Source organism: Manacus candei, unplaced genomic scaffold, assembly GCF_025592945.1.
Source record: "Manacus candei isolate 608988 ecotype Guabito, Panama unplaced genomic scaffold, ASM2559294v1 h1tg000013l, whole genome shotgun sequence".
In the NCBI taxonomy this organism is placed as follows: Eukaryota; Metazoa; Chordata; class Aves; order Passeriformes; family Pipridae; genus Manacus; species Manacus candei.
Window position 1 is genome coordinate 7594456 of NW_026138061.1, and position 18612 is coordinate 7613067.

General features: G+C 40.5%; 1 protein-coding gene across 5 annotated transcripts in view; it reads left to right on the forward strand.

Moving 5' to 3' along the window:
* CCN4 (cellular communication network factor 4) overlaps window positions 1–18612 on the forward strand; it is a 35639-nt gene that overhangs the window by 5367 nt on the left and 11660 nt on the right. Inside the window, exons 2-3 of one of the 5 annotated variants that reach the window (XM_051778574.1) lie at window positions 9671–9684; window positions 10734–10787. The exons of 1 other annotated variant lie outside the window; for it this stretch is intronic. In XM_051778574.1, the coding sequence (XP_051634534.1) occupies window positions 9671–9684; window positions 10734–10787 (68 nt within the window). Of the gene's footprint in view, window positions 1–7617; window positions 7872–9670; window positions 9685–10733; window positions 10788–15468; window positions 16778–18612 lie in introns of those variants that run through there. 3 more of the 5 variants (XM_051778572.1, XM_051778573.1, XM_051778571.1) reach the window with 3 other exon arrangements.

The window sequence follows — 18612 nt, forward strand, 5'->3', positions numbered from 1 at the left end:
GTTGTTCTTCCTGCTTCCCCCTTTGCCTTTTTACAGCATAGGTCAAGCACCCTCATTCTTAACATAACATTCTTATGTTAAAAGCACAATTTTCTCTTTCTATTGAGTAGAAACACTGACTGGCAGATGTTGGCTTGGCAGTGAGAGGCTCAAAGGAAGTCTACCCATTTGTTTTCTTTCTGTGTTCTGATGTCTGACATCAGAATTTGGACCCAATTTCTTTAATTGTGCTTGCAGCACCCAATTTCCCCATCATTCCCTCTACATGTGTTGTCCCACCCAGGGTTTGCTGCATCCTGAGCTGAGTTGTGTGCAGTCTCCCATTGCTGTAGGTTGGCTTGATTTTTACAAATGTCTTGCAGGTCCAAGGGGCTCTGACTCTGCTGCTTTAGCAACTCTGTGCAGTTATTTGCCAGTGCTGCTCTGAGTTTCCTAGCTGTGGGTGAGGATCACCGGTTCTCCTGCATCCTGGTGCTCTCTCAACTTTGAGATGTACCTCTGCTGGTGTCTCTGTTATTTAGTGCATCCATACTGACACCTAATGTGTGTTCTGGCATCCTGGGTAAAAATTCTGGAGTCCTTCTAATCCCTTGTGTCTTCTCATAGACTGCTGCTGGGCATTGACTTGTCATCCTTGCATCTAGGCTGAGTGTGGGAAAGTAGAAGAGAAAAAAGGCATTTTTACATCTGTGGGTTCCAACTGCTGGCTCTTGTCTACAAGTAATTCTTCTTGTGGATGGGGAAGGAAAGGAGAGCCTTTAGGCAGGAACAGCTGTGGAAGAAGATAACACTTAAGCTGAGCTTTGCAGCACAATTTGAGTAATGAATTTCTAATACTTGAGTTGGTAACGCATTCCAGGACTGTGTGGTCATCTCTGTTCCTCTTTTTCTCAATAGCTCCCACATTCTGTTTTATTAGTCTGGGTCTGTCATTCCACTTAACCTATAAACAAAACGAGAGATGAGCAAGTTGGAAGACCAAGTTTCGTGAACTCCAGAATGGCTTGCAATGAGCCCAAAGGGAAACTTGAGAGGTATTTGCAGAAATAATTGCGGGCTCATCCATGGAGGGCTATGAGTCACCTGGATCATCATGCTGCTGAACATCTGCAGAGTTAGGTCTTTGCTGTCATGGAGCAATTCCAGCCCTGCAAAAGGACCTTCTCCTAAGATCTTGCCTTGCAAATTCATTGGAGTTCCTAGAAAAAGTGTCTCATGCTTGGCAATGGGAGGGCATAGCAAGATAACTTGGTCCAGAATTTCAGTGACACTTAGACCAACAGAGCTCACAATACCTGTAATACTTTGTCTGATTTTATACCTTTTCCTATTTGGAACTGAAACAGACTCCTTCTACTCAGCTTAAGGTAAACCTGCCCTTTCCCTTCCAAACATATTGATATAATCTCCAGTGAAAGGCTTCCAGGTAGATAAAATGGATTGGTTTTATTGTTACATCTCTAGCTTGCAACTGTGTAGCTTGACTGAGTTAGTAGTTACATTAGATTTAGAAACATGGAAATATCATATGTAGTCATAGAATTATAGAATGGTTTGGGTTGGAAGGGACTTTTAGAGGTCATACAGTCCAGCCCCCATGCAGTGAGCAGGGACATCTTCGACACAGCCAGGTTGCTCAGAGCCCCATCCAACCTGACCTTCAGCGTTTCCAGGGATGGGACATCTACCACTCTCTGGGCAACTTGGTCCAGTGTTACACAGTCCTCATAAAAATCTTTTTTCTTATGTCTAATACAAATCGACCTTCAGTTTAAACCCATTACCCCTTGTGCCCTTGCAGTATCTGTATATAAGGAAAAGAACACAGTAAAGTCAGTAGTAGTAAGCAACTTTGTAATCCTGTATGATACTTGAAACAAAATTTGCTACCTGCCACCAGGAACAAAACTTTGATCAAAATTGCTCTGAATGACTCAGACGTGATTATTATTAAACATTTTTTTAATTATTTTTATTAAAAGGTAACAATGTTTTTAGCTGCATGTGAACAGTTGCACTTTTCCCTTTCTAGAATTTGTGAACGTAACTCACATTTTCTGAGTGGCTTAAAAGTTTTGGTTCCTTCCACGCTCTACAAGTTTTCCAGACTACCATCCTGCTTTCCTGTTTTGTGGTTTCTTACTGAAACTTTTTGAGTAACAAGTGACAGCAGGAGGAGTGGAGGGTTATTTCTTTCTCTTGATGAAATTTCTACATCTCCACGTACATATGTTTGGCCTGTGAAAGGAAGAATACAGAGAAAAAAAATGAAGCATGTCTTTGCTGAAACACAGTTTTGGGGGCAACACTAACGACTGAGCAGACAGTAATATACCAGGGCTCTGCAGAGAGGCTGGCAATTCCCCAGAAAGTGCCATGACTATCCTATAGCTTCTCCTGACCATGCTCTTATCACCTGCATCATTGTCACTGCCGTGCCTGATACATGGTGTCCTTGGGATTCTCCTAGTCGTGGGTGCACAAGGTTACTCTGTATCTGCATTTTTTGGACTTGCAAATCCTTCTTTCTGGTTTGTGGAATCCATCAATATATTCCTGGATATATGTGATGATCAAGCAGGCTATTTGCTCACATTTATGATCACCAACTTATACCGTCTGTGACAAAAAGAACTCTCTGTATCTGGTCTGATAAACAGGCAAAGACATCAAAATCCATATGGGGAGAATTAAGTTCTCCTCCAAATGGCTGGCACATGTATTTGGCTGCCCCCAGGCTACCAATTCCATGGGTTTAGAGTAACAGCTGGGTCATTTTAGCTGTTTAGCAAGGAAGGACCAAACCACAAAAGCTGCAGCCAGTGCTAAGAATCTGCAAGTGGATTACACTATAAAACTCTTTGGCTACATTTTTATGAGGGGGGGAAAAAGGGTGGAAAACAATAATTAGGAAAACATCCAGGTTCCATTAACTAATTCGGGCATTCAGCAGGTGATTTTTAAGTACTGAAGGCAGTATTTCCTGCTGGATCTTGGTCTTACAAGACTGGGTCATACCCCGGCATCTGTGTGTGGGCTGATGTACATTGATGTAAGAGAATAAAGGAAAATTCAGTTGGCTCATTTCTGTGAGTTTTTCTTCCACATTTGACCTTAATAGTTAAATATACAATGACATCCCTGCTATTTAACACTGTAGTTCATTTATGGAGACCATTCACTATTATTTTTCACATTTTACTTGAGTGACAAGTGTACAAGTGTAATTTTTAAAATTACATTTATGTGAACATTTCTATGAGACACAGTACTCCATGAGGCTGGCAAAGGGGTCATATGTAATGGAGTTCTGGAGGCTGCTTGACTTATATTTCCAGATTTTGCATCAAAACCTGTACTAATTTTCCTCAGTGTTTTGGGGTTGGCCAAAGAGTTGGTGTGATCATGCACATTTAGGTTGGTGAATTCCTTATCCAACAAAGCTACCCAGGGTGGGTAGGCTCCTGAATTTGTGGTGGAACAATGCATTACATGCCTATTTTCAGACTCAAATATGAAGCTTCTGCTTTTTTTAGATGATACACTTAATTCTGTATGATTTACATATATACATATAATACATATATGCATGTACCCACTCACCCCCCTTGTATTTTTTTGGTTTGTGTCAGTTTTTCCATATATATCATACAAACAGTCTGCTTGCACTTGATGAGATGTTTATGTCACATTTTTAGCTGTTTCTCCCTGTCCCAGCTAGTTTAAAATGATTTCCAGAGGAGGCTGTAGTATTTGATTAGAGGAGTAAGTGGATATTATGGCAGCAAAATAGAGATTCCTTTAAATCCTCTGCATCCTTTATAATTGTAACATTTTTATAGAGCAATGATTAAAGAATTGAATTTGTTTCATTTCCACGTGACTATATGACTATAAAAGGGTTGATCTTGTTTTTATTGTGCACCCTATAACCTACTGGGGAAACATAAAAACTGCCTCTGCAGTGGGAGCTGGGCAGATATAAATATTTTGGCTTAACACCTCCCTCCCCCTCCCCATACGCTTCTCAAATGTGGTTTTTCTGGCACGAGTGCTGTCTGTGGAGCCGCTTTGGCCCGGGGGATGTTCGGAAGAAGCAGGGTGCTGTGCAGGGCTGCTGCAGAGCACCACAGCCATTTCTACACCAACACTGCCCTCACGTGTCGGGGATTTGGGAGACTCAAATGTCAGTAACCAGACAATTAGCAATTCATCTTTATCCTCCGGGAGACAAAACACACAGCTGGTGTCCTCCTCTATGTACAAAACCAGAAGCATTAACTGTTTAAGGGCTGATATGTTACCACTCTCCAGGTTCGCGTTTTTTTGGATGTGAAAGCAATACTCTGGCCCGAGGAAGGCTGGGGGGTTTTTTTGGTTTGCTTTGTTCTGGTTTAGTTTGATTTAGTTTACATTATGCTGTTCATAGTATCAGCAGGTCTCCACATCACAAAAGGGGAATTTTGGATTTTTGTCACCTGGTCAGTTTAGACCTGGGCCCCAGCAGGTATCATAGCTGCCTGTAAGCAAGAGTGAAGCACCCACTTCATCACTTTGCATGGATCTATCAAGCGGAAACTGCTGATCACCACTGGTGTGTTGGATTTGAAGTTGTTGGAGAGGTGAACAAGTCCTGTTCTTTTGCAGGCATCAGATGCGAGAGAGGGTTGAAAGTCAAACACTAAGCTGAACTGACAGCATCTGAGACTCAGCTCAGTGGAGTAATTGCTTTTTTGCATCCAGTAAGAACTCAGTGACTTAGTTTATTAGCTGTGTGTGGGAGGAGGGATCATGGTATGGTTACAGTGTAGGAACAAGAAATCTTACAGCTATTTCTGGCTCTGCCACAGACATCCTGTCTGCCTTTGGGACAGTCATTTTATCTCTTGGGCCCCAGATTAAACCAGGATCATTTAATAATTTCATCCTCGTGAAAGGTGCTCCTTTCCACCATGAGTTCATCCTAGACACAGAATGTGACATGTTCTACCTGCTTTGCAAGTGACATGTGTGCATTCCCATTTGGAGATCTGATACCTCTGAATATACCAGCCCTCACATTTACTGCTTGCACCAGTTTTTTAGGTTCACTCTCTGGCATCTTATTTTACCAAAGCACTGAATTTCAGTTCTCTTTCCACTGACTTGAGGAGCAGGGAGATTAATTCTCCAGCCCAACACTTCATTTTTCTACAGTAATAGCTTCGCTCCTTTCCTTTTTTTTCTTAATGAATTTGTGCCAGGAAGTGTTCTTTTTTCTTCACTTGTAGTTTCCACTGTATTTAATTGAAAAGCAATGGTTTAGTCCCCAACATCTTGTAAAAGCCAAGGGCTAATCTACAGACCTCTCTCTTTTTTCTTTCTTCCCCATTTGCATTATGTCAGCTTCTGTTGGGGGTGGTGGGGAAGGAACAGCTGCTTTTTGGGGCTTTCTGTTGTGTATTAAAACAGGATCTGAGATTCAAGCGTGTCTGGAATAACGTTTGTAGTGCAAAGCCCAAGCTGGCTCAAGAGCTGGCTCCTCTTTTGAGCCCCCTCATTCCTACTACACAAATTTGCTCATTTTGCTGTTTCTGGGCCAGGTCTTTGGGAACAGCCTGTTCCCCCCGTTCAGGGACTCATCACCACCCCTTCCTCCTCTTTCACAACACGCGGGACAAGATGCAGGCTGTAGCCATCACTCTGCTGACTTCTCCTCTGTAGCAGTTCTTGCTAAAAAACCCAAATACCCTTTAGAAAAGTTGTTTGGATCAGCCCACCTGCCACGTGGGAGACTTACATGGGTTATGGTGATCTCTCCAAGCTCCCTTTGTCTGTCTCTCCCTGTGACCCTGCAGGCCCCTCATCCTGATACTCTGCTCAGCTACTCCTGTGGGCAGCCAAAACGTGGCTGAGGGAACCCCAGGGTGTTGTCCTGTCAGTATCAAGGACATGCTGCTTCCCAGGGCTGCATTGTAGGGCTGCCATGGCAGTTAAATCTAGATTAGTGACCTCAGTGCCTGGGCACCCACAGCATCAGGTAGCCTTACTTTGACATGGGGCTCCAGGGTAGGAGATGGGCAAAAGCCTGCTGTAGAGCTGTGCCACAATGTAATGGCCCTCTGAACTTGCATGAGGGCTTAACCAACTTTATTCAAGTCTTCCAAGCTAAATATTCTCAACCAAGTACTGCCAATTTTCAGAAAGGGAAAGAATTCTTTTCCTAGCCATGAGATAGCGACCAAAAGAAGGAACTTTACCGTGCCAGGTCTGTAGAAATTTGAATGTGAGCTCCATGGAAATCCAGACCAATTCAGACTAGATGTAGAGAAATGGCCCATGACATAGTAAGGAAACTTTACAAATGTGAGAGAACATCAAGGTGAAAATTTTGAATCTGAATTAAAGGTTTTCTTTAAAGAATGCTATCATGTAGCCAAGTTATTAAAAAGAAATGTCTCATAAATTTGAGCTGCAGAGAAGATCTCAGAGCATCTGTTGATGGGAACTTCCTTGGTTCAGTGCTGAAGAATCACTATTTTGGAATGAAACCATTCCTTTGTTCCCTTCTCATGAATGTCTGAGGTATTTGAGTAGTAGTCATTCCAAATGATCTTAATATTATGAATGTACCTGCTGCCTTCTAGCAGTTGCCCTGCATTTTCAGCCTCTGCCTGTTGAAACCCTCAATGCTTTCTGGTATTCTTAAATCTCTTAATATTTTGTGATCATAATATTTTCTTTTAATGCTTCTAAAGTTAAGTGATTCACATTCTCTACTGTTTTCACTCTTTTTTTTTTTTTTTTTAAATTTACCAATCCATGTGGATTATTTGATGCTATGGCATGAAATGACAGATCAACATTTACCCTGAATTGGGTAATCACCTGAAATAAAACCCCAAAGAAACAGGATATAGATCTAAATCCCTCTTAAAGATTAAGAATAAGGAAAAATATAGCAGAGTAAATGCAGACCCCACGGATCCTCTCTGACAAGCCACTGAAAAGCCACTAAGAAGCAAGCAGTATCTGTTTTCCCTCCTGATTTGGGGAGTTCATGGTTGTGCGTTCTGTGAACATGGGGTATGAGACCCTGGTCCTCAAGAGCCAGCCTTAAATTCTCCTCAACCTCAGTGTAGTTTGTAGCAGACTTGAAATTACTAGTTGTTGTCTTACAAGACGAGTGTATTTGGAAAACTAAAATGTTGTTCCTTCTCATTTTGTATCAGTCTCTTCGTAAAAAGCTTTCTTGCGTGTGTATCTGTGTTTTGTTTTTCCTAATAAAAGAGCCTGAGTAGAAAGGATACCCCAAATGACATGTGAGTAACAAAATTCACAGTTTTTTGCTCACCTTCTGATAAAGGCAAATGCATTTCCTGCCATTTTTATAGTTCTGGTGAACTGAAAACAGAAACAGAGGTGGGGGAGGAAGAAAAGTCCTTCTGTATTACAATTAAAATGCTGAATTCAACTGTTTTCTTGGAAAGCTAATGTGAGCTTTGTGTGGGGTCAGATACAGGTCCACACCAGTGTTCTAACACCTCTTTATTTTTCTCTACTTTGTGTCTGAATTCAGATTGAAACTAATAAGATTTGGACACTCTGAGGCTGGGACCTGGGCTGAGGAAATGAAGAAATGGGAAATTATAACTTCTTAAGGCTATTCAATCAAGAAGAGTAGAGGAAATAAGGAAAAGTGACCTGGAGACCAGGAGAAATGTTGGGGTGTATGCAAGGAGATGGATAGTCACAAAGGCCACAGAAATTTGGCTGCTTCTGGCTCAGCTTGACCTAAGGGCCTGTCAGTCAGCCCCATGCCAACAAATTCCCATCATGTGAGACTTCCTTGAACCTTGAATAGGTTTTATGTCTCTGCAGTGGCCTGGAAGGTGGGTGTTATTGCTGATAAGTGCTGTGCCAGTTCACTGGAACCTGTTCTCTCCCCTCTCTGTGCTTTGTTGCTGAAGAGTTTGCACAGTTGAGGTCTTTCTTTTTGTGTGTGTGTTAAATCTCTACTGTTAATCTCCTTGGTAGATTTGAGAAAGAAAAGGACAAGTTTAAAAATGCTCTTCTGACTCCAGATTCCAGTTTCCTGTTGATACAGCTGTGTGTTTTCTACTGGATGGCTCTGTAAACAGACAGTTTAACCCTTCAATTCTTGCAGTTGTGTTGCTTCAGCATCACTAGTTTGTCTTCTGAAAGAAAATTTCCCCTCTTGCTTCTGTCCAGAGCATCCTTTTTTTTTTTTCTCTTTCTTCTTTTTGCACATCCTCACGCATTTCACGTCCTGCTGTGATTTACCACTTTACTCAAAAAGAACAGGATTTCCTTGTGCCTTTGGTGAGAAAACTTCTCTCCTTTACAACCCCCACTTTCTACTGTTGTGTTTGTGGAGGGAAAAGTAATTACACCTTCTAAGTTTAATTTACAGTAATTAAAATTTAATTATCAAATTCCCTGACAAGAGCACCAGCAGAAAACCAATGCACCAGAATTCTCCATAAAAAATTTTTAGTGTATGAGATGAGAACTAAGCTTATCATAAATTACATGCCAGGGTATTTCAGTCTTTCATACCACAACAAAATCTTCATCTGTTATTGTTTTAATTCTGGTGCTGAGTCTGTTTTCATTCTGCTTGAATTGATGGCATGGTGGCATCACACCTATCGATGAGGACCTGGTTGCATGTGGCTGTGCCACCCTGGGTGAAACCTCTCTGCTATTGAAGCTACAAGTATATCCAGCCTGAGGAATATGCTGACTGCCAGATTATTGTTCCTCTTATCAGAACAAAACGGAGAAACCTTTTCTTTTTGTCTAAAGTAGATGGTTTCAAGGTGCTCAGCTGTGGTGTTCCACCATATTTGAACTCCTCCAGACACATCTGAAAGTCATATTCAGAAAAATTCATATGCTACAAGCTGAATACTGATTTTTCTATGGGTGCATAGATAGAAATTTTTTCTTCCCAGGCACAGCACCAGGAAAGTCCTGGATGTATAGTCCTTTAAACGGCTCTAGTATTCCTATCTCTCCCTATCTTCATAGGGGAACTCTCTTGGGATCTCTCTTGCCCTTATTCCCTGGCTGCCATCTCCCTTGATGGCAGTTGCATGTTCCTCCATGGTCTGGGCAGTTCACAGTCTTCAAGGTTTGTTTCTTGTAGCCAAAGAAGTGTTACCATCCCTGTTCTGCAGACATAGAGAGGTTAAAAGCTGAGTTCAAGCACCAAAGTCATGCCCTAGTCTTCCAATGTAGTGTTTACCTTCTCTCCCTTTAGCTGCCTCAGATTTAGGTATTTTATCTGGAGTAATTGAGTCTCCCGTATGGTCAATGCAATGATCCCCTCAGCTGTCAGCAGAGAGGGGTTCAGGATTTGCACCTAGCAGCTTTGAGTACAGCTTGTTGCTCAGAGGAGCTGAGAAGAGTGAGACTTTTTACATATCATTTCATCAGTGCCAAAGATTCCATTGATCTACTACTGAGTGTCTCACAAATGCAGTAAAGGCTTATAACCAAACTTGCAATCTTCTGCAGCACTAAACAGTGAGCTGGGGACTTGCTCCAGGAAATTTTTGAAATCAATGTCCATAAACATTTGACTGCCAGAGGTTTTATTTGTTGACGAGCTCAAATTAATTTGACTGTGCAAATCATCTTTCATTAGCATAAATATTCTTTCAAGGCATTGCTATTTCAGTGATGCTGCTCTGCCTGTCATTTATCCTTTGCAGTGACTATGAGAAGTGAACAAGATGCATCCATGTGCAATAACAGTGTGGCTATGTGGTCTACGTTAGAAAAGGAACTTCTCTTAAGGAACTGTCAAAAACAGCTGTCAAAAACAAGCTGCTTCCATTGGCTCCTTTTAGTAGTCTTATTTGTAACTGTGTCTTACTATATGGGCACCTCCAGGTCCCAGTCAAAACTGATTTACTCTCCTCCTCTCTCCATCTACGTCTATCCAGTGACAAGCTGAAAGAGCTGGGGTTGTTCAGCCTGGAAAAGAGAAGGCTCCATGGAGGTCTCATTATGACCTTCCAGTACTTATAAAAGCAGCTTATAAAAAAGAACAGTGACTTTTTACATGGGCAGATAGTGATAGGACAAGGGGTAACTGTTTTAAACCAGAAGAGGAGAGATTTAGGTCACATATTAGGAAGAAATCTTTTACTGTGAGGTGTGCAGTGACACAGATTGCCCAGAACAATTGTGGGTGCCCCATCCTTGGAAATGTTCAAGATCAGGCTGGATGGGACTCTGAGCAACCTCGTCTAGTGGATTCTTGCCTTTCCTGGGGGAAAGCTGGTCTGATATCCTCTTAGTTATGTAAGAACTGAGTAGTTTCTAAATTCACCTTTAATAGCATGAATTGACCCTCAAATAGCTGTGTGCCCCAAAGCTTTTCCCTCCTGATAGACTTGTCTTGAAAGCAGAATTTTCTTTTCCTTTCTTAAGAAATGGAAGGTTTGTTTGTGTTTGGACCTGCAGCTTACATGAAGTTAATGACAGCATTAAGAAGATTAATAACATGTAAAAACAGTTCATGGTTTTACATGTCTTATTAGATGCTCTCTTTGGAATTACAGTGCTGATGTTTATTTGTAGCATGATCCCCAGATAGGTTTAAATCTCTTACAGAGAACTTTCTTGTCTCAGATAGGTGCCAGCTTTAAGGGATTAGTTTCATACTAGATGGCATTCAGTCTGTGGATTCTGATGTCCTTTTGCATGTCCCTTAGGATCAGGTACTGTATGGCATTTCACACCTGTCTATCACCAAGCCTGAGTTGGGGAGCTGGGTAAGAATATCACTAGATCTCAGTTTCCCAGATATCAAAGGAAAAGGATGCTTCTTTACAACATTCTCCTTTTTGGTAGACCACAAACTAAACTACTTGTGTGGGCTTGTCACTTCTAACAGTTCATACAAAACTCAGGAGTGTCCTGGATCTGATACATCTGGTGATAAGTACATTGAGTATCCTCAATTTGCCGTCTCCACCTTTCTGCTTACAAAACCTATACTCTGATCTACCTCGGTGTCTCAACTATCATCTAGAAAAGTTAACAAATTACAGATTTGTTTACTGTTCTTTTCCATTCTCATAGCCTCAGGCCAATGATGGTCTCCAATATAATTTTTGTGAAGGGTCATTGTGTACATGGTTTGGCAAGCAGTGTCGCTGCTCCACATGTTGAGCTAGTAAATTTCTTCAGATAGGTTGGGCTTGTTCCAGGGATTTAGGCAGATAAGCTCGGCAAAGCTTGGGAAAAGGAGGCCTCTAGCTAATCACCACACTCCTGCTAAATTATCTCACCATAAAATTGGCAAGGTCGCTTGTGCTGATCTCAGTTTAACTTCTAATATGAGCTTACAGCAATTCATCATTTCTCTAGCTTATGGATCACCATGCTTCTGGCTTGTTGCCTACGTGGTGTGCATGGGCGCAGACTCCCTTCCAACCAGGTTCTGTACATTTGAACTCATGCAGAGCTTGCAGTTACATTTCTATTGAATTTACTGGTTTCATTTAAAAGTTATTAGTCTGTTTCTGCATGTCTCGTGTGTTCTTGTTTTTTGGATTTTGCTTTCTAAGTCAGAAGCAAAAATGCTCAGAAGTGTGTGCTTAGCATTCAACTGCTTGCTTCTCTTTTTAGACATCAGGTATCACTGCTACAAAGGACTTCAGATTTCCTTTTTAAGAACCTTTTTGGTGCATTCTAAAGTACAGGGACAAAATCTTCTAGAGGGATTTTAAAAGGCAGTTGTTTGACTTTGGTAACCTGTGATATGGCTAAAAGCTTGATATCAACTTTAGGAAGAAAACAGATTAGGAAGATAATGTCTCTCCAGGGAATTCAATACTTCAGTTCCTTGAGGATGTGATTTAAAGCAGCATCTGCTCTGTGCTGTGTAGCATTTTATACTTTCCTTCAGATCCCTGAACTGAAGATTGTTTGGATATGTGTCTATTTGTGTGACTCAGTTTATAGCACTCAAGAGAAATGTCGAGGGAATACTGTCTAGGATCTTGAAAGAGAGGCAGAAGGGACTTATGTGGCATCCCACCCCTAAGGAGTATGTGGCATGCCACCCTTAAGGAGAAGAAAGCATCCGAGATTTTTAGATGCTCACGGTTGAAAGGAATGACAAAAGTTGAAGGGTCCACAAAAGTTCACAAATTTTTATTAGTAAATTACACACTTGGTCTGGAAATTGATATAAGTAAGTCTCTGTTCTCCCAGTGTAAACACATTGTTACTACCATGTTTTGGATAAAGGGGTAGGGTGAAAGGGAAGGGAGAAAGAGAGAGATACGGATTAAAGAGGATGAGAAAGAGGGAAAGGAAGAGTCCTGTTGATCCAGTTGCTGGGATGCCCAGGGTTCTGAGGGGAACGCATGCCTGTGTTTCATGGGAGTACCATTTTATAGATAAGTTTTCCCTGCCCTGGAGATAAGTTTCTCACTTTCTGTGTAAATTAGTTATTATGCACAGTCTGTTTTTCTAGACCTTTATGGAAATGAGTCAGAGGGTTTTGGGGGTCTTTGGTTGTCTTGATGCCCCATACAGTCTGTGCCCACTTCTCAATCAGATGCTCAAAGAGTTTGATGAGGAAACCGGTATAAAGTGTTCAGTTCCTTTTTGCTCTTTGTGATAACATGGGGACGCCAGTTATCTCATGTTTGTGGTTCATCCCTCACCCTGCCTTTACCATGTAATATGACTTTTACTCACAGAGAGGTTTTGTGGTTTGCCTTCTGACTATGTGAGTTTTTAGAGATTTCTAGACACCTGGTACTTTTTCAGAACATCAGTTCAATTTGTTGCTGTCTGGATGTATCCTATTCTCTTCAACTTCTTTTTCCCTTCCTTAATTTAAATACTAGTTCCTTTGGTCTTAGGAAGTTAATCTGTTCTTTCTCAGAGGATCTCACTGTACATCATATCAGCTGAATTTTTCACAAAAAAGACGTGAAAGTATCACAAACTGAGCTGAGTTATGGTGGAGACCAAGGTGAAAGACTTGGCCTTGCAAGCACAACACAGCAATGAAGTGGATAGGGTTTGGCATTGCTGGTACTTAGAATTGCAGTATTGCCATTATTCTTTCCCCCTGCTCGGTGTATGATTCAATCTGATGATACCCCTCTCCTACTCTGGGTTTCAGTGCTTTCCTGATTTGGTTATCTAGAAAAAGCCTCAGGCACTAGCCAGATTCTGGTTGAACATTTGGATTCCATGATTCTATGAAGAAAAACTGCTTCCCTCACAGAAGTGTGGCCAGACCATATTCAGATCAGATGATCAGTGTGGCAGGTATTGATGCGAATGCCTTTGTTTCAAGTGTACAAATGCTGATTTACTGGTCCCTCTGAGCACACAGAACTAACTCGCTTCAGATGCTACAAGAAACACTTGCCATGATTTTGCCTGGCAAAGGCTAAGATAACATATATCATTTCAAGCAGGATCATAATGTTCTGCAATCAGACTCTGAATTAGTGTCAGGTCCTCCTAAAGTATGCAGGAGTCTGGCATCTTCTGTTGGCCCTAAGGATACTGCTGACCTATATGTCTTCCAAGTGCATTCTCTGTCTGACAGATCTCATAAAATACTGTAAGCTACAGTTACCAAAATATGCCATGCTTGGCACAAAAATATCCTTTTATGATAGGACTCTGTATCTGGAAATGCTGCTGTTTATTCAGATAAGTTGTAGGCTCCATCTGTTTTTTACTTAACCACAGGGATGTAGCAAGACTGCTCATCATTGAGAGTCTTGAGGTGGCTTTGATATGATACAACACTGTATTAAATGGCAGCTATGTTTTTTTGGATGAAGCCATGTGTGCCATGTGTTCCAAAGGGGCCATTAAAGTAGCAGTAGCAACAGAAGCAGTGTCTCTTTCCTTCTGTTATCTCAAAATCTTCCAGCTACAAAACCAGACTTCTGGTAGGATTCCTGTTATCAGATAAAATAATAATTAGCTGCCAAATAGCTTTTTTGGCCGTTCTTAAGACAGGAGAGAGGATGGATTAGAACAACAGAATTCTTTTGTCTGTACTAAATGTACCTTTTAACAAATAGATTAGTTTTTATTCCCTGAGCCAGAACCAGACTTTAGGTAGCACAACGCAGGACTCAACTGATGAGGACATCTTGTTGGTCATTTCAGTTTACAGGCATATTCTGTGTGTGGTTTTGGCAAGGTGTGCATTCACAGTCTGCCAGTAATGCTGATTGTTTGTGCTTCCTGGGGGTCTTAATGCAACAGAAAAGGACGGAGAATTCAGAGCCTCCTGGATGATATGTCTCAGTGATGCCTTTCTCTTCTAGCAAAGAAGTTGCCTTCCTGATGTTCAGACTGAACTTCCTCAACTCTATTTTTGTGGCTGCTGCCCATTGTATACCCTCTGCTACCACTGGGAAGAGTGGCTTTATAGTAGATCACCCGTTAACCTCTTTGTCAGACTAACAAAGCCCAGCTCCCTCAATGTGTCTTCTCCTTTTGGTCTCTGACCATCTTGGTTGCCATCCTCTAGACTGGCAACTCCTAGATATGCCACTGGCAGTGAGGATTCAAAACTATAGTCCAGGAAATTAATTAATCTATTGATATCTTACCAAGACCAGATTCTTTTCCATATTCCATCCAAACAATTTAATACTTGCAAAATGAAAGCAAATAACTAGCCCTTAGTATGGATTTCAACAGGGAAGAAACTTTGATAGTTGGAAAATAAAATAATCGACTCAGAAAGGTAAAGCTGGAGGAAATAGCTGTGGAAACTTGATATGGAGGGGAAATTGCTATTTAAAGGAAATAGAGTTGCATGACTATGTCAGTTCATCAGCAGCTCTAGGGAAGAGCATACAGTTTCAGATTTCAGAATTTAAATGACAATGAAATTTAAAAATGAAAAGTTGTTATAAGTCAAAATTCTCTGCATTGGAACAGAAACAGAAAATTGTTGATACTTGAAAATGTAGATTTCTATTCTTATTAGAAAAAATCATGGAATCCAAGATAATTTAGAAAAATACCATGAAATCTGTGCTGTTCTCGCCAAACAAACAAACAAACAAGTAGAGCTTGATAATTTTTTTTTATTTTTTTTGCTCACCTTGGAACAGAGTTTCCCCAAGAGGGTAAGAGGACAAAAAGTGTCTTCCTTTTGATTTCAAGGCCATGACTGAAAAATAGAAGATAAGCAAATGCAGATTACTTGCAAAGTAAAACCTCTGCCACAGCAGTTTGCTCTTATCTGGCAGCTGGAACTCGTACTTTTGTTGCCCAGTTCGTGGCTGCTATATCAATGTCTTGTACTGCACAGTTTTAGGATGGTTTGTAACTCTAGGACCTTGTAAGTTCCCCATGCACTTTTCCTTTCCTAAAACTGAAGTCTACCTGCTTGTCCCTTCTGGAGACTTTTCTCGTTGTTCCTCCAGATGTTCCCTGTTACTTTTCAAACTCCAGTTCAAGCCTGTTTCATGGGATGAGCTCATTAGATGCACAAACCAAACACTTGCAGCTCGAGACACTAAAATGTTCTTAGAGCACAAAACTGTGTTGTTTAATATCTTGATTTGTTGGGTCCATGGTGACAGTGTAAATCTGTTAATGATGCCCAAACATTTTTAGGCCACTCTATTCTAAGTGTTGCTTGTACTGGGACAGCACTTACAAAACATCAGGTTGCATTCTAACAGGGAAGTTTTTTCCCTCTGCCCACTCCATGGAAAAATAAGAAGAAAATGTGAGGCCACACTGAGTTTGCCAGTATAAGCAATTTTTTTGGCAAAGAGATGAATGTATGTAATCTTTACTCTGTAATTGTCTAAACTGAATTAGAAAAGACTATTCCAAATATCTGTCTACATTCTTCCCACAGATACATTTCCCAAAATAAAGTTATGGGAAGCTGGTTGTTCATCATTCATGAATCCACAGAAATATAACGGTTGACTCACTGTGGATATTTTATTTTGTTAGGCTATTGAATGTTTGCTTCATGCAGAATGTTCCTTTCTGCTCAACCTACCATACACAGCAAGAATAAATCCAGCTGGCACCTGACATCTTTAAAACTGTCTTATGTTTTCTGGATTCAGACTCTGTTATTTCACAATCTGTTCTGGACATTTCATGTCTGGGATTAATTTTAATGAAGTATCTAGAACCTCATGAATACTCTGGGAACGCTGAGCCCTGAATAATCATATTTTCCATTACGTGTCCTGCAGAATCTGATTTATATCTCTGTCCTGATGCTAGCTCACTTATCACTAGTATTAACTTGTGACAGTTTATGAGCATTCATGGGGACTTAGGGATTTGTAGCAAGAGTTTAACAGTGAGGAAGTCCTGATGGTACTGTGATTACCAGTGATCTCGCTGTAAGAACTGGCCCTCTGTCGACCCATCTGTTTTGGGTATAAAAACAATGCAAATATTCATCAATATTCAGCACAGAAGTTTCAGCTGAGAAAAATCAAGAACAAACTTCTACCCTGAGGGCCTGATTTAAGCCCACTGATGTAAGCCAGGTCCTGATTTTCATTGCCAATATGCCCACCTCTCTGACACACATTATGAGTTTTTAACCTCTGTGAGTTCTGGGATGAAACTAAGCAATCTCTACACTTGCCCAGAAATACAACTGAGGGATGAAAGAGTATGTGGCTTTATTTAGTAGATTAATTATATTTAATTTTGTCCTTTTGTTTTTTACTTCTTTATTGAGCTCCAGATGCTGTATTCTCCTGGGAATGTGCTATGTCAGGTTAGTGTTTGCAACTCTGAGAACGTGCATGTCAGTCTCCTAGGGTACCTTTTAAAGTAATTTTGGATAATGGGAACATTTGGGGTGGTTCGTGGAACCGGAGTTGGCTCTACAGACATTTTTGCTTGTGCTGTCTCGACAGTTCAGCCAGCAGGTGGAACCAGGGGAAAGTAGATGTGCTGTATGCACAAATGCTCAGCCCTTTCCTGGGAGATTCATCCCAAGGTGTCTGATTAAAATTGTGGTTTTAACTTCATTGTTCACGTTTAGGATAGTCAAACAGCAAAAAAAAAAAGTTATTTCTAAAAAATGACAGGTTGACGCTGTCAGACCTTGGTGCACAAACTCCCACCAGCTTGGGTCAGCTTGCAAATGAGCTGATTTCATCACACAGTAATAAAGAGGATGTTTTAATAAAATTTCCTCACTGACCATTTTCACTTGTGAATATGTCAGAGATAGACAACAGGGGATAATCCAGATCACATCGTATCCCTCCATCAACGACATCTGGCATTTACTCAAAAGGCAGCATCAGAAATGTAGGCTAAAAATATTCCTTTAATGTGTTCTACTGTGGGAAATTAAATGTAGTGCACCCAGTGGCATGTGCCCTGCAAAATACAGCCTGGGCAGCTCAGAGTGAATTAACAAGTCCATCTTGGAGACCAAATTACCACCAAAGAGAAAGCAGTAGGAGGTGCTAAAGTGCTAAGGTTTCTGGTACTGTGGAACTACTTCCCCAGCTCTGTCAACAGCCAGAGGAATCAAATTTAAAGTCATTGTCCTTTCTGAACTTCTTTCCATCAATAAACTGGAGGGAAAGAACATCAGTGTCTTCTCCTTACCTTAACCCAGTTGATCCTGATGAGAAAAATACTTGAAAGAAAAATGTTTTAAATGTAAGATCTTGAAGGACTGAAACAGTGAAATCAATACATGAGTGTATTTTTAAACATCTGTAAAAACTGGAAGAAAAAGAATATATTGTGATCCATGTAGGGCTTTGCTGCTCTAAAGAAAAGGTGGAGACTCCTCTGGCACTGTGTAAAAGTGCAATATATCTGCCTGGCTTGCAGTTTGGACTGTAATTTCAACACCATAGCTTGGTCTTTCCAGATTTTGAAACTAAAACATGATAAAAATTACAATATTTTCCAACAAATTGAAAATATACTTTACCAGGAGGTAGAATCTGCCACTAAAATGCTACTATCCCTTTCATATCTTTAAATTTGGATAATAAAACTCATGGCTATTAAAAATATTGTGTTTGTGGCTATGGGTAATATTTTATTTCTCCTTCTCTCCTCTTCAATGTGAACACAGAAATTAGTTATAAATTGTTGCTAGCAATCTGCTCTGTAGATGCATAAAGAAAGTAATTTTGGAGCTTGCCAAGCATAAATCAGGAGTGACTTTAATAGGGAGTTATCAAGCATGGCAGCGTGAGAAAGGCTTCATCTTGTTTTAATAAGAATGGGCTTGTACCTCCAAAAGCAGCAAAATTAGAACTCATGAATAACTTGTGGTGAAATATTTTCTCCTTGGCATCCAAGACTACAGACTCCAAGACTGAAGAATAATTAAATAAAATAGGTTAATTACCAGTACTTGCAAAAATTAATTTCCTACTAGGCACGTTCTTTTATCTTTCTGACATTTTAAAATAAACTTGTCAAATGCCCACCACTGTGATTTTTGGTGTTAATTTTCCCTTTGCTCCTATTTTGGATTTCTTACAAAACCTTTGTTGTCCTATATGTTATATTGACCCTAAATATATGATTCCTTAAACCTTAAATTACATGAGTGGGTTTTTTTGTTTACTTGTT